The 25,053-nt window shown below is 33.5% G+C and overlaps 2 protein-coding genes across 9 annotated transcripts; both read left to right on the top strand.

Moving 5' to 3' along the window:
* Window positions 1–4,790: 4,790 nt before the first annotated feature.
* LOC105159070 (uncharacterized) lies at window positions 4,791–22,394 on the top strand. 8 transcript variants are annotated; one of them, XM_088879224.1, is made up of 17 exons: window positions 4,791–5,176; window positions 5,951–6,024; window positions 6,647–6,694; window positions 7,099–7,180; window positions 12,601–12,754; window positions 13,224–13,359; window positions 14,048–14,363; window positions 14,592–14,775; window positions 15,887–15,988; window positions 16,093–16,422; window positions 16,502–16,585; window positions 17,173–17,331; window positions 17,613–17,696; window positions 18,639–18,776; window positions 20,061–20,173; window positions 20,715–20,875; window positions 21,970–22,394. In XM_088879224.1, the coding sequence occupies exons 3-17, from the start codon at window positions 6,655–6,657 to the stop codon at window positions 22,071–22,073; spliced, it is 2,187 nt and encodes a 728-aa protein (XP_088735350.1). In that variant the 5' UTR covers window positions 4,791–5,176; window positions 5,951–6,024; window positions 6,647–6,654; the 3' UTR covers window positions 22,074–22,394. The 8 variants fall into 8 exon arrangements, with proteins under 8 accessions (XP_088735350.1, XP_088735355.1, XP_011074313.1 ...); XM_088879227.1 differs by lacking the exons at window positions 4,791–5,176; window positions 5,951–6,024 and adding an exon at window positions 5,191–5,532 and having other exon boundaries at window positions 7,091–7,180; window positions 14,048–14,092; window positions 14,192–14,363; XM_088879229.1 differs by lacking the exon at window positions 5,951–6,024 and having other exon boundaries at window positions 12,682–12,754.
* Window positions 22,395–23,156: 762 nt separating this feature from the next.
* Window positions 23,157–23,746, top strand: PSRP6 (plastid-specific 50S ribosomal protein 6). Its single transcript, XM_011076009.3, has one exon. It carries the CDS (start codon window positions 23,252–23,254, stop codon window positions 23,582–23,584), a length of 333 nt encoding a protein of 110 aa, XP_011074311.1. The 5' UTR covers window positions 23,157–23,251; the 3' UTR covers window positions 23,585–23,746.
* The last annotated feature ends 1,307 nt before the right edge of the window (window positions 23,747–25,053 follow it).

Below are 25,053 nucleotides of genomic sequence, written 5' to 3'. Positions count from 1 at the left end.
AATATGAAAATTATTTTTTAAATATAAATAGAATAATACTCTATCCATTGACAAGCTTGGATCATCACACTTGCTTTTCCCAAAATTGGTTCAATAAAACCATTCTACAGTGTAAAAACTGCAAAGAACTACAAAAATCAGAGCTTATTATTGGAAAACTTTGGAAATAAATTTTGGTTCATCACATTCTACTTTACTATACTTAATTAGATAAATATTTGGATATCTTGCACGTATTGTCATCAGAATTCAGATAAATTAGGGTGTTTGCCTCTGTTTTATGTTTCTTAAAACATCTTATAACATGAAAATGATTATATTTCCACCTTCTGATCTATGGTCTATTTATATAAATCATTCGTGTATTTTGAAATATTACACACACATCCACCTAAAACATCAATCACATTTACACAAGTTGTCCTTACATTTTTGAAAAAATTACACATAACATTTACATCTGATTTTAATAACACAGGCTATCCTTGCATTTTAAACGCCTACATCCTTACACAAACTTTTAAGTTGCCCTGAGTGATTTCTGTAATATGCAAACACATGAATGGTCTTTGTAATAGACCATAGATCAACGAGTGTAAATATAACCATCCCTATAAGATTTTTTAACTATTTTTTGTTTGTTCGTTCCTCAAATTTATAAGATCTCAAAATAAGATGTTTACGATTTTACAAGCTCTTTACAAAAAGTAAGCTCAACCATTTTTTTTTTTACCCTATCTTTTAAGCTATCCATTTTAACATCCACTAGACACAATCACCGTTACAAATTTTTATTCAGTACTTTACTTTTACTTTTCATATAATTGATGTAATTTTCCTCTAAAAAATGTACATGTTTATACGGTTTTAAATTCTGTCATTTTAATGCCTTTTTTTTTTCTTAATCATTGTTACAATGTGAAGACTAAAAACCTTATTATTATCAAATATTATAATATCTTATAAATTATGACATTTCATTTATTAAAACAGTTTAAGTGTTTATTTTTAATAAAATTCTACATTTTTAAAATTTTAAACATCTACAAAATACCGAATGTTTCAAACAAAGATTAGCCAAAACACCCTCTAAAATCTAAATAAATAATATTTATCAAAGAGATTATTTTCCATATGGTGGAATTATTTTATTCCCAGGTTCAGTTCAGTACGATGGATGACTTCATTCATAAGGAAAAAAGCTTCGTAGAAATCCAATAGTTTCCACTTATTGCTTGCTATTAACTCAATCTAAATTTAAGCTAGGATTAAACTAATTAAAAACGAAATAATTTCAAAAGTATTAAAGTAAAAATCTCTCACCGTAATAATTTGGTTTTAAGTTTATTATAAATGGACGTCATTATTTTATTAGATTGTGTAAATTTTAATGATAATTACTTTTATACGCGATAAATTAAAATGCATTAACTGAGTTATATTAGTACTGGTAACTATAATTGTTGGTATGATATAAAAACGTGTTCTTGGATTACATCACTACTGACTTTTGATATAAATTTAAAAACGTGTTCGTTGGATTACATTAGTGTCGTGGGCTGTAACTTTTGATATATAATTAAAATGTGTTTTACCGTCAATTATAATTTTTGATATTGTATGAGACTTTGAATCCAATAAATTGTACTTGGTAAGTGAAATTAGGAAATAAAATACATAAAGAAAAAGTTGTGTTTGAATATTTTGAAACGAAACAACAGAAGATCCGTGAAATTCATTGAAGTTCACAAACAGAATCCAAAGGAAACAGTGAATCTGGTGGTGGTGAAGACAGGGCTACAGCTTTGGATGCCTTATTTGCGGCCGTTGGATTAGGAATTGCTGTGTGCTCACTGCCGAAGACACCTGCACTGTGCACTGAGCGTGCATCGCTCTTTTCATTTTATTTTTTATATTTATATGTACAGTGATCGTGTGGTTACCCGTGAACTACCCACACGTGATGTGATTTTCGCCCTCCTTGGTCAGCGCCACCGTGGCGTTGAAATTATTGCTATTTAATATAATATAAATAGAAGTTCCCTCATTTCCACAAGAAATTCCTTATTTCTAGAGGAGAATCATACAATAAAATAAAAATAATTATATTTACATTCTTAATTTATAATTTATTTATATTATTATAAAAATTGCTTATGACAGTCGAAAAGTAGGATGTTTCGCATAATGATATTTATGTTTCTAAGTTGTATGTGTATTTTTTCTAAAAACAGATGTGGTATGCGTAAATGATGGTAACAATTTTGGTCGGTCTACATATAATTATTCAAAAAGTATGGATCAATTGTGTAAATAGATCACAGATCATGGGGTGTAAGTGTAATTATCCCACTAAAATATATTAGCATTTTTACAATTTTGTCATTAAGAATAACTATTAAAAATTAAATAATTGAATTTTGGCTGGTATAATAATTTTAAATTTTACTAATTTTTTAGGACATGTATTGTTTTTCGGAAATCTTAAAAAATAAAATAAGAATAATAATTTTATATATCCAAACAATTTTACCTTTAAAAGTATAATGTGCTGTTCACATGATCGCAAAATTTCTATGTATAGTAGTACGAGATGATAAGATGTCAAAATTGTATAATTTGTGATAAAGTGTAAAGACATAATAACTTTTTACCCTTTACTGATCAATACTCAATTTCAAAATACATAATAAAGTGTAATTAATTAAATTATAAAAGTAAATAAAAAATAAAAAATTTTCAATAAATGAAGTTAGCAAATCATGTTATGGTGTCATAGTTGAAAAATGGATAAAAAGTGAGGTAGAAGGTAAGCCAAAAATGCATTGAGGAGCATATTGGGAGGCATGATTAATGATGAGCATAGGATTTGGATAAGTGGAGGAATGAATAACAATAATAATAGGTAAAGAATGGGGTATGGGGGACAATGGACATGCTTAGCTGTCTTCAATTATACATATAGTTTGATTAGGTTGAGGAAGATAGATGTCATCTCTTGCATGCACGTTTTGGCGGGTCAACATGGTTTAAATGTTATTTTTTGAGATATTAGGTTTGGAGTGGGTTTTGTCGGACACGCTACTCAACTTCTTTAAATTTAATTGGACTTGAGATCTATCCTACTACAAGTTGGACCTCAAGTTCCTCTGTCATGTCTCCAACTCTAACAAGTTTATTTTCTTTTCTCGGGAACGTTTAAGACAAGATTATACAACTATTTGAATCCGATTGAATTTATAATAAGGTCTATTATTTTGTTTTTATGAATTTATTTTTTACCAAATAATAAAATCTTATTTTATGCTAACTTAGCTATTAGAACAGTCTCTCTTAGTGGGATGGGCTGCAAGCCCAGAAGCATATTATTTAGGAATGACATGTTTCAGACTTTCAGACAAAAACAATTCGGAGCTCCATGTTTGTACGAGTTCGAGTTCATTAGATGCGTGGGTAATTGTTTCATTAATATAAGTTTTCTTATAATCTATGGTTCCATTATTGCTTATAATCTATTTGTTATTGAGGATTACGCCAAGGCATTTAAATGTGGATTAATGAATATTGTTGTAATAATTAATTCTGCTCTTATATATGTGTGTATATATAAAAAAGAAAATTCTTAAGATGAATATATATTAGTAACTTTTTAAAGAGAATTAATTAGATCAACAATGAGTTAAATTCGAGTATTTTAATATTTTTATACTTATCGAATCGAGTTCAAACCTTATTTGAAAGCTTATGGAACAAAATTTTTATTCAAATGTGATTTTTTAAATTAAATATTTATTGATCAATTTTGATATTGAATAATTTAATTTATTTTTTAGCTGGATCATATTAGTTGAGAACAGACAGTCAATCTTGTAGGAAATCACTTCCTAAAACTTCCGCCCATCAGTCAAGAGTCAGCACAGCCGGCCCATTACATGGCCGATGGAGACGGTCATGGGCCTCTTGCACTAAGAAATATTCAAGTACCCGATGGGCATCATCATAACTCTTTATATTGGAATCATGAATCAAATAAAATACGTTAATTTCACTTCAAAGTTTCATTAAATGAAGAATCAACAAGGAGAAAGTGGATATTTATAGACTTCTATTAAAAAATATATAATTTTATTAAATATTAAATTTAAGAATAATTATACTTTTCTTTTTAGGTGTAGTATAGTATAGTTACACTTAGACACTCTATAGTTGGAAAATTACATTTAATACTTCTAATGTTTGCTTTCATCTAACAAATAAGTCAATCTGTTAGTCAAAATTTACTAAATTTGCTGATATTAATAAAAAAAACCGAATGAAATAATATTTTATTTTCTAAACTACCTTATAATATGGAAGATATACCTTATAACATGTATTAATACGTAAAAACATATGAGGATAATTTGGTTATAAAAAGACTTATATGACTTGTAATAAACCAGTAATAAATTAATTGGGGGTAAAATATAGATTTTTTTCTGATTTTTTTATTAATATCAACAGATTTGTGAATTTTAACTAAAAATAAACTTAATTGTTGGACTTATGCAAATATCAAGGATACTAAATATAATTTCTCATACCACAAAAAATCTAGATGTAATTATATTATATCTTTTGGGAGGAAGGAAAGTGTAATTATTTTTTAAATTTATTGTAATTTTAAAAAATATTTATAGTTATGTCACATCAGGATAGGGTCACGTCAGAGTTCTTTTTCCACTCATTTCGTGGGCCGTACGAAATATAATTCTTTCCTTAATAAAGAGTTTGCAGTAAAAGGGCAAAAGGAGGAAGAGAAAAGCGACGGCATGGGCGTAATTCTAGTGCTGCAGCAGGGGCAACTCCGTCCTAATAACTCATTACGTCCTGTATTCTGATAGACTTGGACTCGCGTGGAAGACGACCCGACCATTTCAAACTCTCTCTCTCTCGCGCGCGCACACACCCACTCTCTCCCTCTCCCCTCTTTCTCACGAACAGTCTCACGTTCGAAATTGCAACAGACTCGCACATTTCCTATACGCCCACCGTACAAGATTGCATAAACATTCATATATGTCTATATATATGCACACGGTACAGCACATGCATATTTGAAGTCTTCCGCCTGCTTCCTTGTACGTTAGCGTGCTATGCCGCTGCATTCTTACCATTTTTTGTGGTTCTTTCGTTGGTGAGTAAAGTGGGAGTATGAAAGCATTTCTTCTTGCTATGGGTTTGCTCGGCTATTTTTAATGTTAGGAGGAAATACGCACTACTCACACTGTTGCAGCTTTATTTGCCTTGTTGTGGTTACCATTGTCAGTCTTTGCTTTTTGGTTGGTGCCAGGCTTTCAGTGATCGGACAATTCTTCTTTGCCTGTTCCAGTATATTTTTGCGACTTTTTTTGTGTGGTAAAGTTCGCAGGTTTGCGATGCATGAGGACAGAGGGCTAGGGTTTTTGGCTATAGTCGTGGTTGTTCTTTTATTTGTATATTAATTTGCTGTCTGTGTTGCTTTATGTCGATTAATTTACTTGTCTTCTGCAGGTATAGTTTTTCTTTTCCCTGATAATGACTGCATGTCAAATCATGACTGTCAATGATGACAAAAAAATAATGGTTCTGTTGGTTTTTGTTTTTTTGTTATGGTTAAATTGTTTATTTATTTTTTGTTCATGAGGTTCTAGTTATTCTCGACTCTTTTCATGGATTTATTTGGTAGGCTTTTGAATTTCATGAATGTCTCCGCCGAAATGTATTATAGTTATGGTGCAGAAAACTGAACTATTTAATTTTTGTCTGATTCCCTGAATTAATTTTTCTTTTGGTCTACCACCCATCGTGTGTAAAGCATTTGACTTGTCATGGCTTTGAATGATGGGGCCATATAAGCGAAATGCAGAGAATACTATGAGTACTTAATATTAGTACTGGAACTTAGTTCTCTTGGACTTGCTTTTTGTAGTTTCATTTGATGATCCCTGTGATGCTGTATTGTTCTGGACAGCAAATAGCAATGTGAAGCATCTGGCCGAGAAGGTGTTTCTACACTGCCCCAAACATGCGAATCTCCATAAGAACTTTTTGACAGTTATCTGATGATGTCAAATTCACATATTTGTGCAAGTAATATATGCACAAATTGAAAATTGTAGGTGCTGAAGTGTTTGTTGAGTTACAAATAGAATAAACTTCCAGTGTCATTTGAACCAGTCTAAACGGTAATTGTCTTGTAATCCTTATAATCAACTAATATGGTAGGTAGGATAGATAAATATTCACATACGAAGTGCTAATTGAGGTGGCATATGGTCGCCACAATGTTAGGGTTTCTGGTCAATGGTTAGGTGGCATTCTTCTTTCTGAAAATTTGTCTTGGTAAGTGTATTCAGGAATACAACGAATCGAAGTAAGCATGGATGATAGTCATTATCAAGATGCGAGCAGATGCTTGTTGGTCACAGACTCACAGATTGCAAACATTTTTAGCTGCTACTCATTGGTCCTTGTTTACTATAAGATTTTTATAGAAGATAGCATCCATTTTTCTCTGTATTATTGGTGACTGTATTTATTTTCTTCAAATTAGAAAAATTCAATATATGTTTTTGTTTTAAGAAATTCTGAACTATGTCGTCTATGTTGTTTTTGCCATTAACAGAGTTTGTAATGGGAGATTGTTTCTTAAGAAAGGAGCCATCAAAAGAAGGTGGGTGTCGCTATTTGGTTCGTTTGCTCTGCCACTTATTTATTTATTGCTCTTATCTCTTTTTTGTTTGTCATGAATGAGTTGTTATCATCTTCTATTGGAAGAATACAGCTTGGTTTCTTTTGAGAAGTTAAGCATAGGTGACTTGTTTCTATTGTATTGTACTGATATTGAATGCTACCACATCACATTTGATGGTTAATAATAGCTATAAATATTGATGTCATCTTGGCATGGAGTTAATATTCTGATTCCTTTTCCGCCATGTAGATCAACTTTGTTTTACTTTCACTTTCTTTTTTCTGTTCTTATGTCAATGCTTTGAAAATTAATTTATATGAACCAATTTGCTGTGTCATTTAGTGTTGTTTTTATCTTTGACTTTTCAATGTAAAGTATTGCAGGTTGTTCTCCGCCTCTTGTTAAATTGATGAAGGATCAGAAAAGTATAACCCGAGTGGCGTGCATTAATCCACCTAGCCTAATGTAAGTTACTTTTGAAACACTAAGTGCCCGTTTGGTTGTGTTTTCATTTTCATTTTCAGTTTCCATCTCTTGTATTTGTGTAAAATGCTTTATTGATTTTTGTGCGAAAACTGAGAATATGTTTGGATTAGTTGTTTTCAAATATAGGTATATAGGTGTGAGAATGTTGAATATAGGTATATGTATTTTTGATGTGACTGAAATTAGTTATGAGGGTTGACCAAATTGATTGAATATGTGAAATTATAAAATAATCAAAGTGAGTTTTGCCATTTCTTTTTCCGTTTTCAGTACAATTTTTTTTATTTGTATATATACATATTAACGTGCACCTGGTGCTATGCATAAATTTAATTTAATTGTAATTAAATTATATCTTACAAAATTTATAAGTTATGTGACAGTTAGTTAAATTTTTTTTTCTTTTTTTAATCAGATGAATAGCATAATTTGCTTTTCAACTTATACCGCATAAATATCAATAAAATATACCTCCTAATCACCAAAATAAGAATGAAGATATATATATGTACTGTAAAATTAAATTTTGATTAATTAATTATTTAGTGTTATTGACTTTTTTAAAATTATTGTACGTGAAATAAATTATTTTTAATTTATTAAAATTTAATTATACTATTAAGTTGTGTAACAAATTTTCATGTAATATTATTGGTACAATATATATAAATCATAAAAATAACAGTATGTAATTACTTTTCATAAAAAATATATATTAGTAATTGTAATTTATTAGGACAAATGGTAGTTGGGAGTTAATGGTTGTTTTATTCATTAGTCATACTTATTGCACACAACATTTCTTCTCTGAAGAGTGGTTTCCCTTCCACTTTCGCTTGACATCTTGCTCCATCAAATCAAATGACAAATGAAGATTGCTTGTGGAAGGAATTAATACATTTTCAAGAATTTTGCAGCAAGTTGAGTGTAGTTTGTAATGATGTATTATTAGTGTGTTATTACTAGTATATTCTTATCACTTGGTGTAATTTTCATACAACCATGCAAGTCACTCTCTATAAATACATGTCCATGTAGGGGCGTGCAGAAAATCGAAAAATCGGCCGAATCGGATCGAACCGAAAATTCGGTTCGGATCGAAAACCAAACCGAAATTTTCGGTTTTCCGGTTTGGTTTTGGTCACCGTTTCAGTGATCGAACCGAACTTTTAAATAATAAAATAAATAAAATATATTTTTACACATATTAAATATTATATAATTATATATATTATATATTATATATTAATATATTAATATATTAATATATAATATATTATATATTATATTATTAGTATATATTAATATATATACAATAAGAATATTAAAGTATATTATTTAAAAAAAAGGGAAAAAAATGGTTTTTTCGATTTTTAAACTGAAAAACAGAATTTACGATCAAATTCGGTTCGGTTTTCGGTTTTACAAACCTCGAACCGAATTTTCGGTTAATCAAAAATTTGGTTCGGTTCGATTCGGTTAACCGATTTGCACACCCCTATGTCCATGCACTAAGAACCCTCACTTGCCCCTTCTTCCGTAACTTTTGTAAGCTCAAGAATTTGCAAAGTCCTCCACTCTTTAACCACAAAAAACTACCATGGCTTTTATAGGATATACATTCCAATATGTTGTTTTTTATAGTAAAAAATGGATGAGGTAGATGGAGGACTTGTTCGTCCAATCTCTTATCTACCTAAAACGCCTAGGTATCTTTTGGCCAAATAACCACCCCATACAAGCGATTCATTCCGCCATATTCGACGTTAATAAGGCGTTCCACACGCGACTAACTTACGCGTGGGGTTATACAAGGGTCGACAAACATCGCGAGCATTTTTATGTGTTCCAATGGGTGGGAAGTCACCCCGGCGTGAATTGGAACCACGACGAAAGGAGATTGACCGCGGAGGACGCTGTGTGGCAGGCCATTTGCCGGGTATGTGTGGTTAAGTTTTGTTATTGCAAAATTTTATTTTTATTTAACTATAAAAATGATATAACCGTGCAATGCTAATCAATAGCAGAAGAGACTCGCCCGATGCTACCGGGATGCCTACGAGCTGAAGTGGGAAGAGTTGTGCGAGCTCTTCGATGATGACGGCAACGGCGACATCTCAATATCCAACAAAGACGGTGGTGATCCTTTGCCGGAGGTTCCAGGTATGGTGCCCCCCAATCGAACGAGCCTGTGACTGTAATTTTCGATTCTATATGCATGCATGTGTCGTCGAGCTCGGACGAGTCTACGTCGTTTGCTGCGATTTCCAAAGACAGACGATGACGCGGACTCAATTGTCCCAAAGGCTCTGAAAGACGACGGTGCAAGCTCGTCAAATGCCGTCTCGCCGGATGAGCCCCCAACCATTGCATGAATGCCTTGGTTCAGTTTTTTTGTTAATGTTGGAAGGTTTTGATATAAGCCCCTGATGTCTTGCGAAAATGGATCTTTACTTGCACTTAATATTAATCTGTTTTGTTCATCTTACCGATATTCAAAAAGGGTCGGTCTTATCCTACATAAGCCCATTCCTTAACAAATTCCATCGGTCAACTTCTGTCGTCTCTGTCTATTCCGTTTAAGGAATGGGCTTATGTAGGATAAGGCCGACCCTTTTTGAATATCGGTAAGATGAACAATACAGATTAATATTAAGTGCAAGTAAAGATCCATTTTCACAAGACATCAGGGGCTTATATCAAAACCTTCCAACATTAACAAAAAAACTGAACCAAGGCATTCATGCAATGGTTGGGGGCTCATCCGGTGGGGCGGCATTTGACGAGCTTACACCGTCGTCTTTCGGAGCCTTTGGGACAGTTGAGTCCGTGTCATCGTCTATGTCTTTGGAAATCGCAGCAAACGACGTGGAGTCGTCCGAGCTCGACGACGTGCATGTATATAGAATCGTAAATTATAGTCACAGGCTCGTTCGATTGGGGGGGCCGCCATACCTAGAATCTCTGGCAAAGGATCATCACCGTTTTTGTCGTCGTCGGATATCGGGATGCCGCCGTTGTCATCATCATCGAAGAGCTCGCACAACTCTTCCCACTTCGGCTAGTAGGCATCCCTGTAGCATCGGGCAAGTCTCTTCTTCTATTAACTAGCATGCACGGTTATATCAATTTTATTGTTAAATAAAAATAAAATTTTGCAATAGCAAAACATAACACACATACCCGACAAATGGCCTGCTACACAGCATTCTCCGCGGCCAATCTCCTTTCGTCGTGGTTCCAATTCATGCTGGGGTGATTTCCCAACCATTGGAACACATAAAAACGCTCGCGAAGTTTGTCGACCCTTGTATAACCTCACGCGTACGTTAGTCATGTAACGTCGAATATGGTGGAATGGAGTGGTTGTTTGGCCGAAAGATACCTAGGTATTTTAGGTAGATGAGAGATTGGACGAACAAGTCCTCCATCTCCCTCGTCCATTTTTCACTATAAAAAACAACGGATTGGAATGCATATCCTATAGAAGCCATGGTAATTTTTTGTGGTTAAAGAATGAAGAGAACTTTGCAAATTCTTGAGCTTACAAAAGTTATAGAAGAAGGGACAAGTGAGGGTTCTTGGTGCATGGACATGTATTTATAGAGTCTGACTTGCATGGAAATTACACCAAGTGATAGGGACATGTTAGTAATAATACATCAATACAAACTACACTCAAGTTGCTGCAAAATTCTTGGAAATGTATTAATTCCTTCCACAAGCAACCTTCATTTGTCATTTGATTTGATGGAGCAAGATGTCAAGCAAAAGTGGAAGGAAAACCACTCTTCAGAGAAGAAATTCTGTGTGCAACAAGTATGACTAATGAAGAAAACAACAAATAACTCCCAACCACCATTTGTCCTATTAAATTACAACTATTAATATATAATTTTTATGAAAAGTAATAACATACTGTTATTTTTATGATTTATATATATTGTACAATAATATTATATGAAAATTTGTTACACAACTTAATAGTATAATTCAATTTTAATAAATTAAAAATAATTTATGTTACGTACAATAATTTTAAAAAAGTCAATTACGTACAATAATTTTAAAAAAGTCAATAACACTTAATAATTAATTAATCAAAATTTAATTTTATAGTACATATATATCTTCATTCTTATTTTGGTGATTATGCGGTATAAGTTGAAAAACAAATTATGCTATTCCTCTGACTAAAAAAAGAAAATTTTTTTAACTAACTGTCACATAACTTATAAATTTTGTAAGATATAATTTAATTAAATTTATGCATAGCACTAGGTGCACGTTAATATATATATATACAAAAAAAATTGTACTGAAAAAGGAAAAGGAAATGGCAAGACTCACTTTGATTATTTTATAATTTCACATATTCAATCAATTTGGTCAATCCTCATAACTAATTTGTGTCACATCAAAAATACATATACCTATATTCAACATTCGCACACCTATATACCTATATTTTGAAAACAACTAATCCAAACATATTTTCAGTTTTCGCACAAAAACCAATGAAGCATTTTTACACAAATACAAGAGATGGAAACTGAAAATGAAAATGAAAACACAACCAAACGGGCACTAAATATGCTGATTATCCTTCTAACTCCAATATGTATTTGTGGAAGAAGCAGATTATATGGCCGATAAAATTTGCTATTCCAGTTTACATTTGAACATACTTTATGCTATGCTTTTATCTGAATTGGAGCATTCGCTGCTGTTTTCTTCTTTATGCTTATGGTTTGTGTTTCTTTTATCTGTATCAGAAGTAGCTTTGTCATATAATATGGCCTGTTTTATTTAAGTATGCATAAATCATGGATGTATTGAGTGATGAACATATTCATTCTTGTGTTCACCATTAGTTGATAAAAATGGTTAATAATTCCACGGTCAGTTCCCACAGATAATAACTTAAATGGTTTAAGTGCTTAGTACTGACTGCAATGGATGAGTTAGCAGAACGACATTGACATGTTTTTTCTGACGAGACTTTTGATGTTTTATTGCTAGTAAGCTATCCATTTTACAAGTAGAACAATTGCGTTGCATAATTTTGAGTACAATCCTGAATTTAGAACAGTATATGAAGAAAAATGTAATATTGTCTCAGAATATCACGGTCTTTGGCTTTGCGTTCTAGTATGATATTTTGACTTATCATTAGTAGGTCATAGTTATGTGTGCACATTTTCCTATGTTTCCAAATGAATCCGAAAGCACTGATTTGTATTAGAATTATCCGCATGACTTTCTGTGACTCCTTCCATTTCCTTATTGACTTCTCAATTTTTTTTCCTGTCATATTCAGTGGTTTCTCATTTTTGTGACCATATTGTGTCCTTGTATGTGTAAAATATTCAACCGTTTTAAAAGGAACTGCATGACAGGCCTGCAGTTTGGGACATAAGTTCCATCACCCGTAAAGAGAAGATTGATTTTCTATCTTTGTTGCCTGGTTTTTCTCTAAGCCCTGCATGTGAAGATCTTCATCAGGAAAGAGAGTGGGGGCTGTTCTTGGAATTCCTGCGGAAATATAAAAGGGTAAGATCACAGTGACCCAGAATTCATTTTATTGACCTTCTGCCTTTGCACCTAAGAAAGAGAAATCCATCTTATTATTAAAAACGAGTGACTTATTATCTTTTCTTTTCTCCTTTTTTCTTTTTGTTCTTCTTCCTCTTTTTTTGGGTTGGGGGCGAGGGTGGGGTGGATGAAGCCTTGGTAACATAGTCACTCATAATTTTCAGCTATTCACTAAAGGAGCTGCACTTGTCTATAGGATGATTCAAAGACATAAAATCCAAAAAGGATTAACAATTGATTTGTTTTTTTTATCTGTTATCTGGAACCGTTTCAAGCAATTGGTGGATTCCCCTTTGGGTTTGGACAGAATATAAAACCACATTTAATCTTCTGTTTCCCTTTTATTGTTTGGAAACGGGATCATGTTAAGGAAAGTAGAAATATAGAAGTATTTTGTGTTTTCTCTAATGCATTTAACTTTTTCAAGGTTGCTATTGCGAAGCTGGAATTGTATGAACTCTACATACTTCCTCCCGATGAAGATTCTAAATTTGGCTGTGCAACTGTTCTATACCAACTGAAAGAGCCGAAGTTGAGACCTAGTCAGAAGTTTGATGGATTGAGTAAGCTTTATCATGTCTCCTCTTTCATTCCTTCTAGTGGCACGATTTTGTCTTTGTTCCCTTGTTAATATATAAACTATGTAAGGTGAGATAGTGTTTTAATATGTTGCTAAAAAGTAAGAGCTCTTTGTTTGGTGAAAGAAAAAAGTCCCAATTTCTAGAAGTATTTTGTTCTAGAAGTTGAAAAATAAGGAAAAAAGTTATTCCAGGAAAAGGAATATAATGCTGAATTGGGCAATTATGATTAGGCTATTCACTGTTTCATTTCTCTATCTTTACATAAGAAATGGTACTCAATTAATACGTTCCAAAATCAGAGTTACTACTTTTCATTTTTCTAAAACAGCCAGAAGGAAATGAATTGGTTTATTTCTGTTTCCGAAGTTTTATTCAATCATGAACAGCTGTAATAAATTTCCTCTTTGTTGTCTTCTTGTAATTGATTTATGACAGCAATGATCATTTTGTCCTGGAAGTAATCTTGAGTACAAGCTAGTTTTTAGCCTGGATTCTACTCTGCCTCTTACGGAGGAAAGAACATAAATGAAAATGCTCAACAGCATGGCTATAAATTCAAAATGATATTTAAGCTGACATATGCAGTGGAACCATATTGACGAAGAGACACTAACTATCATTTCTTTTATATTCTATTTAGTTTGACATTCTTCTATTTCTACTCGACCAGGGATTGTTGCTGCTGAAATCTCATCTCCACCTGGATCTCTGGCTGGTGAGGCTTCTATGTCAAACTCCGACCTGATTGAGGATAGAATTTCTGCTCAGCAACGATATCCAGAAGTAATTGGAGATTACTCTTGTGATTTGAAAGCTATAGGTAGCAATAGACTAGGAAATTCTGTTGGGCCCATTAGGTCTTTCGAGAGAAATTATGTGACGGCACACCCCAGTTATTTGAAAACCCTTGGTCAAGCACATTCCAGCTGGATATTTGGTGCCATTGCAGAGCTTGTTGACAATTCCAGAGATGCCAAAGCTACTAAGTATGCATACACGATTTTCTCATTCTCTTTATGTTAAAATTATTTATGTCACCAAGTTTAGAAATGGCTTCGGCTTTTCAGTATACGCTCACTACTGTTTATACGTTTCCTCTTCTTTTCCTTTTCTTGTTTGTGATTTTCTTTCCTTAAGTATTTGGATAGGGAGCATTGCATGTTTAAAGACTTGCTTTTGTTAACAGATATGGCATCATTTGCTCTGTTTCACAGATTGGAAGTGGCTATCAGTATGATTTATTCCAGAACTGCTAGCAAGGACATTCCTATGTTGTCAGTAATAGATGATGGCCATGGAATGAGCCATTCAGATATCCAAAGAATGGTATCGTTTGGCCACGGGCAACCTGAAACTGATGATCCGGATCATATAGGAAGATATGGAATTGGATTTAAGGTATTTCTTCCCCACATCAGCTTGTTTCTTTAGTGTTTCTGTTGATACACATGCGAATTTTGGATGTAATGCTAATTGTCTTCATTTTTATTTGACTATTATATAGTAATCCTAGTTGCCTCATTCTGGACGTGTCATGTATTCTTCTGAAATGAAAATTTTACTGCCTTGCCAGTTGCCAGTGTTTTTCTCTGCGCTATGTAACTTTGCATCATGTTTTGTAATCTGTTCCATATTTTCCACCTGGAATCTTATTACTTTGGTATTAGAGTTTTTATATCACTAGTACCTAAGTTATTTCAGAAATTGTGATTTTCCTTTATTCACCCATACATGAATGTGGAATATCTTTCTGGAGCTGAAGATGGACATATGTTGTATAGATTTTAATGTATAACCTAATGGTGGTTTCGGAAAATGTGCCTTCTATTTCAAGTCTGCTAGTAATTGAGAATGTTAACTTCATGATGTTGATGAAGTTATTGCTGAAAATCATGATACATGTCCCATTCTCTGGTTGTATGGGATCAATCCATCAATAGTTGGGTATTGATCGAGTCTTCATTTTCTTTCCTTCTCAAATATAAACACACGTTTCTATGTAATGAGAGAGAAACTAAGAACCTCTTAAACTGGCTTGTAGTGATATTCTGAAGTAGCTGCATATAGCCAAGAATTTGTTACATGCTAAGATATTAGTCATTCTGCCGCTTCAACAGGAACATCAGTTTATTTCATAAGCAAGCATGAGCGACAAAAGTTTTGAGTTACATCAGTTAACTTCTCTCATAGTTTCCATGAAATTAGTATATGATGTGTATAAAAAACATGTTTCCATATGTGGACACACATACATACATAAATACACAACTATATCCATATATACATACATAAATATATCCATATATACTTACATAATTAAATATATATATATACACACACACCCCAACATACGTATATGTATGTGTGTGCTTGTGTGTTTTTCTATATACTTGATTATGCATGCATATATATATGCATGTTTGTGTGTGGCGGCGCAAGTCTTCAGGGATATCTGATGTAGGTTTATGACCAGAGAGAGGTTGTTTGACATCGGATGTTGTTTTTTCAGACTGGGGCAATGCGACTAGGGAAGGATGCTTTGGTTCTAACCCAGACTGCTAACTCTAGATCCATTGCTTTCCTATCACAGTCACTTAATGAAGGAAGAGATGTACGTCACCAATTCCAGTCATGGATGGTAGTGTTTTTTGTAGTGCTTATTCTTGGAAGGCATGTTCTCAACTAAGATTTTTTTTATGATATTCTATGCTGTAGAATTTGGAGATCCCCATTGTAAGCTACCGCAGAACTGGGCAGTATATGGAAGTGGATGCAAGTGTCCACAATGAGGATTTTGCCAAATACAACTTGAAAACCATTAAGAAATTTTCTCCTTTTGACAAATACCTCATAGGTGAAAAAGCGGGCATATTTAGTGCAGAAGGCACTGGAACACAAATTTATATATGGAATTTGGATAAATGGGGATCAACATATAGCCTGCAGTGGGAAGCTGGGATGACTGGTGGGAGTTCCTTCCATCAGGGGGGTATTTTCATACGTTCCAGAAGGATAAGATCTCGCCTGGGTCAAATATCTCAAATGGTACCCGCCCTCCTTTTTCTGTTGGCATTTCGTATGAGTAGTCACCCACAAATTAAGTTTCTGTTTCTTTGAATTTCAGGTGCCCTTGGACTACTCTCTTAAATCGTACTTGGAGGTTATGTTCTTAGATCCACGGATGAAGATCTATGTACAAGGAGCACTGGTAATATATAGAAAAGTTTGAACTCAAGCGACTTATGAAGGCATATCAATAAGAAACCCCTTTATGTAATCTGTATAGTGGTTTGCTTGTAGGCATAAGCCTTCATGTGGTATTTATTAGTTGAATTTGTACACTGTGCCATTAACTGTTGGTGAGTGGAGGATGCAGGTTAACACCCCAAGAATTCTTAGGACTTCTTTAATATTTGGGCAATCTGGCCGTAGTGTTCTCTCTGTTGTCCCTGAATTGGCTCTACAATTTGTTTGACCCCTTATGCTTGATTCATTGTTTAGGCTTTTACACTCTACTTCTTGAAGTTAAATTAATTACTTTCATTTATTTTCCTTTTCTTTTGTTCCTCTTTTTTTTGTTGATTGGGTCCTTTATGATGTTACATGCTCTTTTCTTGGCTCCAGTTCCTCGCATGTCTTAATGGTTCAAAGTATATATTCAGTTATAGACATACATTCATCCCTGTCTTGGGCTTTTGGCACTCTTCTTTAAAAGGATAATGCTCAGTTTACCTTTATATTCCACGTAGCTTCATAATATTTGGAAATTGCTGTTGAAACAAAATTTCATAATAGGTGAAAAGCCGACCCCTGGCAAAATCTTTGAATAACACCATTGTAAAAGATGGTCCTGTCTTGGGAAAACCAGTTCAACTTACTCTTGGCCTTTCTCAATTGGAGTGGGAGCAAGCAAATTGTGGAATGTTTCTATATTGGCATGGCCGTCTGATTGAGGTGAGTATTCATTTATATTTGGTTTCCCACACAATTACTTGAGGAAAAGAAATTAATGCTGTTTCCTTCGCTTTTTGTTTATTTTGTGCAAAGGCATGTTAAATAGAGTTATTTAAATGTGTATCTTGATGTGAAGTTTTGAATGTAGTACAGGAGTTATAATGTTTCCCCTTGAACTCTCCTTTTTTCCTTCCGATTTGTTGCTAATATATGATATGCATTCTTGGTTGTACTTTCGAAAGATTCTCCCTGTTTTCTTTCTTTTTGTTGCTTCACTGTAGGCATACAAGAGAGTTGGAAGCATGATTCATAATGGAGATTGTGGTCGTGGCATCATCGGTGTAATTGATGTTACTGATTTAATGGTAAACTTTATGAAATGAGCAAGTAACTTTTTAACTTATTGTTTATTTTGATCCTGGAGGTGACCCGAGAGTGTAGGGGTGCTGCAATTAGTACATGTTTAATTCGTTGGGTATGAGAAGTCCAAGCCTGCAAATAGGAGTAACACTGTTCTTTGCATGGAAAACTTGTCACAGACATCTTAATAAATGAGGCTCAATCTTGTAATCTAGAATTAGCAAACTCTTTGTTCTGGTAAACCCTTGCAAATTTGGGCGTGAAAAATACAATTGAAACTAAACGTACTTTATGTAATTAAGGAGTCGATTTCTGCAGGTTTAAGTTAACTGACTTTAATACCTTTGACTTTCTTCGCTTGAACTGAGAGTAATTAAATCAAACACCCGAATGTTATTGTTTGGCAATACCTGTTATTGTTTTTGTTTATACGGATGGATGACTTTTCAAGTGGTCCGCTTGTGGACTTTTGAAGCCAAAAGGACTTCCCTCCAGCATTTTCCTTTTATCATTATGGCTGTAGTCGGTGACAAAATTTCAATATATCAAATATGCAAAATTTAAACCACTGCACTAACTCATTTAAACTTAATGCCAGCTTTTTGTATGAGAGGCACGGAGCTTACAAAATTTAAGCATTATGGCTATGTGATACTAGAAAATAGGCCATAATAATGGGTAGTGCTCAAGTGAGCCACTTTGATTTGGTCTACCAGGGGAAGATCCTTTACTCTTTATTGGATGAAGAGGGTTTAGCCTCAATAGAAAATATATAAGGCCAGATATGCAAACCATGTTAGTATATTCCTAAATGTTCTGGGCAAGGGACTTTCATGCAATCATGTTACTGGTGGTAGCAGTTTTGAAGTGAAAAATAACATCATCTTGTATAAACAAACATGGTCTAACTTGACCTGCACTCTTGTTCTCTTCTATTCTTATGACAGGATGATAGCAATGGTCATGTGTGGGTGCATAACAACAAGCAAGGGTTCCAGGACTGCGAAGCTTATGCTGAACTGGAGAGGTGGCTGGGTGAAAAAGCAGATGAATATTTGGACGAATATGTTGATAAGATTCAATTGGTATTCCATGTTATTCTTCTAATGATCTGTATTACAGCTTACCTACATCATGCTATTGTTGAATATTACCAAAGAATACTAATACAGAAAAAAAGCTGTTGGTGACTGGGCGGAGCTGGGTTGTCTTGTTCTACAAAAAGGGGCCGCCAAAGAATTACTCTACTTTATTATTTTACTTAAAAACTGTGTTACCGATGAATGATACTTTGTTTATCCATGCTTACTGGCCCATCTTTTTTTCTAGGCTGTTCATGAATAAAGTACTTGGACTTTCTCTGAGCAAGTTTGGTTAGTGACAAGATTGATTAACTAAGATTCTCGGACACTCTAGTGAACCTTAAAATAAAGGAAACCCATGCTTCGATTCTTTGTAAAGTAGTTTAAGCCATTTAGCTAAATGCTAGGAGACAGAATATATCTTTCAGAAAAAATGGGTAGAAAGTTTTAAATCGTGTCAGTAAAATGTTGGATGATAAAACATGTCACCTAATTTTCTATATCTGCATGTATATCAGCCAGTCCACAAAAGTGAGTTGTCTAGTTACCATAGATTGATGCATAGTATACATGTATATCAGCCAGTCCACAAAAGTGAGTTGTCTAGTTACAATAGATTGATGCATGGTATACACACTTTGCAATTTATAGCCACTTTTGAAAAAGGTTCCAGTTTCTCCTTTGACTGCAATTGTCTGTAGACGTTACTTTGGTGCTTCACTAGTGTAACTTTATTGGTAGAGTGATGATGTTTAAAAATCAAAAAACGGAAAGTACGATGCATATGCAAACAGCATACTCAGAAAAGTATATGGGCACGTGTCTTGGAGTTCCTTCATTCATTGACTGTGCCTCATAAAGTTACTTTCTGTGCTAATATTAGTTGCAGAAACTGAGAATGAAATCAGAGCCACTTCAATTAAGATGGCTCGGGAAGATAATTTATAGTCTAGGTTTTGAGCATTCGGAATTAAGGTAAAACCGGAATGACTTGTGTGAAGGCTGTCACAGCCTCTCTCTGGAACTGCTTCTTTTGCTGATATATGATTTGACTTCTGACAATATGCCACTACTACTGAGTCTTGGCAATTTAAAAGTGCACGCTATTTCTTTCTGTATATACATTTCATATGCCACCACTTTTGTGATGTATATTTAATAAGACTCTTTTCCTTCTAATCTATCTTTCACATTTGTTGTTTAAATTTATCTTGTGTGGTTATTTTTGGTTTCAAGATTATGGGGTATTATATCTCTCGGTTGACATTGATTGTGTTTCTTCTGCAGAGAAAGGGTAATGTAAAATACAAACCTGATCATGAGTGGGTGCAGTGTGACAAATGCAGAAAGTGGAGGATGTTGGGCTCTGACTTCGGCAGCAAGACATTACCTCTAGAATGGTTATGTATCTTTTTTAAATATCTTGTATTGCTTGAATATTCGTTATACACTTACTGAATGTCTGAACTATCATTATGTTCCTCTTGTAGTACCTAGGTCATTTAATACTTGTTGTTGCAAGTGGGTGCTTGAGTTTTTATCCGTTTAGTATCTTAGCACCGAGTCTGTGAGACTATTCCTATTATGGAAAGAAGCAGCTTCATCTGAAGTCCCTTGTGCAGTAGAAGTTCTTGCATGTAGTCCGACACTGAACATGTTGGATCACTTATCTGCAAAACCTCTCTTGATAATCATGGCCTGCAGTAGACCAGCGATGCGATGGATTTTTCATTCCAGTAATTTGATTAATTTATTCTTCAAAGAAGATTGTAATTGCTTTGCATTGCCCCAACTTTGACTTGCCAATATTGAGATGTGCATCTATATTCCTCGGCAATAATTAACAAGCTGACATGGATGCAACTGCTGTATATTCCAATGTATTGGAGTAGCAAATTTGCATTCAGTATCTGGTTTTATTAGATTTTGTGGTTGTTTTAGGTTCTGTTATATGAAGCCTTTTAATGGAAGGTGCGAGATGCCAGAAGAGGAGGTTGAAAAAGGATTGATCACAATATCGACCAAGCGTCATGGTTACAACACTAAAGATCCAAATGAATCCAGGAATAGACTTCCTGAACAAGCAAGCAGTGAATTGGAAGGTGTGTCTTGCTTTTATATTTGAATCTCCAAAATAAGTGTTGTCTGTGTTTGTGTAGATCTAAAGGTGTGTTAATCTGTGTATATATATATGTGTGTGTGTGTGTGTGTGTGTGTATCTTCATTTAGATACCCCATTGGGCATCTATCAAAACTCCCTTAAATGGTGATATAGTTTTTGTGTGTCATGGTGTGGAAGAGTTTTCTTGAGACTCATCATCGCTTAACTGCTGCTCATATTATACTTTTGGGTGTTGGTCATCGTGTGATGGACTGTTGTGTGGATGCATAGTGGTAATTCTGCTTATTGAAAATCTCCTTTTGACTAGCTACACAACTGTTTGACTTGATATATGCCATTTTTTGTATTTTGATTTACTGAAGGAAAGGAAGGAAATATAAAAGCATTAGAAGTAAAACAAATACGTATTGCATGAAGCTAGAAAAATTTTCCCAAGTGTTTTCTATAATGAAATCCTAGGTCCAAATAATGCTCTACTGTTTACATGAGGAAATGAAGGAATAATAATTAATTATTGTTAGCAGCATAAATGATTGATACGGTTAATAAACAATAAGCTGAGGATTGTTCTTTGAAAACTGTAGCAGGAAGAATCTTGTAAATGTACCAACAATTAGGTTGCTGAAACCTGGAACTTTAACACTTGTTTGCTCTAGTGGTTAATCAGTCAAAACATTATGCTGAATTGATAAATGAAGTACAATATAGCTTCATCTTCATGATATTCTCCTTCTGGACATTCGGCTAGATGTTTTTTTCTTTTTCTTAACAACAGAAGAACTAATATTCTCAAATGTTGTCGATTGCTTGATGGATAAAGTTATTTAATTTAGTTTGAATATGCATGGTGGACGCATAGTTCCATTAAAGAGGTACATCTGAACAAACTTAAATTTTGTCGAATGATTGAAAGTAGAGGGGCAAGATACAATATAAGCTAGGTCACGTAAAACAAAAAACGAGCAAGAATGTTTGAGATTCTGTATTTAATGCTGAAGCTTTTGCCATGTCCTCAACGCAGAAAATGCAAGGAACTTTGTTGGATTTGGTATATTAATACGTATTCATATGCAGGCAGTAGTGATGATGGTACTCGAAATGAATCCAAACAGAATGACATTCAGTTGTCTCATAAGCGGCCACGGAGACGTCTTACAAGGAGCTGTAAGAAGAGCTGAATCTATACAAGGAGGTCCTGTTTAGCAGTGCACAAAGTGTTTTGGGGTATAAGAAACTCTTTTTGCTTCCCTTCCTTGGTGCAGTAAGTTGAGGGAAGACTGCTGATCACACACCTCACCCATAGCAGTAGGATAGAATGAATGTGTGGTGTAATAGTTTGCTGTTGTTTCTCTATACCAAATGCTCACCACTTAGGTTGATTGTAATGAAATGGCAGGAAAATTAGTTGAAGGATGTTTCGACTCTCCTCAAGAAAATTACTACTACGTTGTTTAACTCTTATTATTTTTTGTTTACCATTTAGTAATGCTCTTAAATAATTCTTTTTCTAAAAATTGAAAATATTTTACTATTTTTCCCCCTTCCCATTGATCTTTTCTCTCTCTCTCTTGTTCTTACATTTTGTTTTACCAATTCCAATAATATTTAAGTTATTTTACACACGTAATAAATGTATTGCATGTACTAACAATTCCCATAATAATAATAATAACAAGTAAATTGACAGTCTGTAAGTTTTTAATCTATGTAATTAAAGGATAAAAAAAGGTTTTGTGCAAATTATATTATGTTCACTTTGATTATTTGGGTTGAGTGAATATTTTTGAATTGAGTTATTTAAAAAAAATAGTGATTTGTATTGAATTTGAGTATAACACTTGGGGTCCCATAAAGCAAATTATATATCGTACAAAGTGTATTGAACAGTTTTTTAACATCTATATTATTATAAAAGAAAATTCTGTTATGCTACCAATTTTGTAATATTAAATTTACCTTTTAATTTTTTAATAAAATTTGATCATAATAGTAATTTTAATATTTCTAATAAATTTATTAAAATCCCTCAAACTCTTAATTTTTGACACTTTTATATTCTTGAAGCTACTAATCTATAATTGATAACTAATTTATTAATAAAAATATTAGTTATTTATAATTTTTAAATATTTTTACATACACATAAAGTATGGCATAATTTAAGCACTAAAAGTAAAAGTAAAAAGTAAAGTGGGTGAGCAGTAATTTAAGTGAACACAGTAAAGTAGTGTAGTTTTTGAGCATAGAGTCTGAAATTCTCATCCCAATCCCCAACCTGACCCCCTTTCACTCCATCTCCATAAAAACGCACTCTTATCTGCTTTATTATCCTCAACCACCACCACGCGAAAAGACAATGTCGGTCTCAGCCATTTTTGGTGCAAGACTCGTGCTCCCCCCTCCCTCCTCCGCCGCAACCAAGGCAGTTCCGCTGACGCTGGGCGGCGGCCATGGTGGTTGTGGGCTCGTCATAGAGTGCTCGTCCAGGCCACAGAAAAAGGCCACCAAACATCACATGAAGACGCGCCCTCGTAAGACTCGTCCTTCCGACATACGACGTCGTCCCACCGTGTACCCTCCGCTTCCCCCTCTTCCCCCGGACTGGACGCTTGTGTCCGACGACACCTCCTCTGAAGCTCCCGCTCCCGCTCCCGCTCCCGCTCCCCCGGAGGCTGTCCAGTCTGAGTAATTTTAGTTTCCTATCCCTGATTTTGTTATATATCTTGCCATGTTCGTTTACTTATTTGAATCGGGTCTGCCCTTTTTCCTTTTTGATTTGGAAATTTAAGTTTGTATCTCGACTCAATTGTTGTTTCTGTTATGTTGAGAATGCAGTAACATTTTAGGAAAATTAGTCCTTAATTGTTATATGAAACTACTCATTATGATAAGGAATTATCTACCAACTGATTTACTGAATCCATCATATATGAGTTTGTTGTAACATTATTTTTTTACTCGATTGAGAAACAAAAATACAACGATTAACTGATGATGCATGTCGCTGCTTCCAGAAAATATTTGATGCTTTGTTGAACAGGTAGTGTATTTAATTGGCAAGTATGTGTTAAACCAGAATCAAGCATTGAGATGCACACCAATCATTCGATGGTATGCCACCAACTGTAATAAAAAATCTTTACTATATTTTACGGGGTAAAAATTATTCTCATTTTTGGCAAATCTGAGCACAAATTATCTCAACTGAATTACATAATATGTGTAATTGTAAAATTAATTATTAATAGCTCTCAAATTATTCATCTATTTCTTGGATTAATTACACCTAGATTCATATGAGAATGCAAAAATACACCTTTCCCCATTTGTTTTTTAAAACTAAGACACATCGTCTCTACGTGCATGTATTTTAATTATTATTTATGCTTTAAAATATATATTATAAATAAAAATAAATTATATAAATCAATATATTATGTTTAAAAAGAAATAAATAAATAAATGAATAAAATATACTAATTAAGTGATATTATCAATTTTGACTTCACCGATTTACAAAATGCCGTTTACGAGTGAAATTTTTATATTAGTATAGATAAATAATATAGATAGATAGATTAAAAAAAGAATTTGAATAATAATGATTGAAATATATAAGGATATTTTTTATAATTTTAAAATTAATATCGCGACAATAACCGCTATTTGTGAGTAAAAATAATTTTTTTTATATAATTTTTGCACTAACAATACGACTACTTTTGTGTTCGTCAATGACAATATTTCATTATAGGTGCACCATTTTAACTTAATAATTATTTACTTATATATATATATTACATTTGCTCTTATAAACATAAAAAAATATTATTAGTGTATCTCTACCAATCAATTATACAAAATGTTGAAAAGAGAGAATTGAAATTTTATGGAGGTTATGACGCAAGGGAAAAAATTGTAAATAGAGAATTCTTAGGGGTTGCAAATGCAAATTTTTTTGGAGAAAAACTATAATTCCATATTTATAAAGCTGATCCAAGTGAAATTAACTGTTCCTTTATTTTTATAAAGGTTCTTTCCTATGGTGTAGCTTAGTATGTACTCATTACACATCATTCATTCTACCTTTGTATGTCCAGATGGATTTGACCTGAGGCTCAGACTCTACACCAAAGATAAAAATGCCATCAACACTCA

The sequence above is a fragment of the Sesamum indicum genome, linkage group LG3, assembly GCF_026168435.1.
Source record: "Sesamum indicum cultivar Baizhima isolate 11 linkage group LG3, ASM2616843v1, whole genome shotgun sequence".
In the NCBI taxonomy this organism is placed as follows: Eukaryota; Viridiplantae; Streptophyta; class Magnoliopsida; order Lamiales; family Pedaliaceae; genus Sesamum; species Sesamum indicum.
Note: the sequence above shows the minus strand (reverse complement) of the source record. Positions and strands in the feature narration are given on the sequence as shown.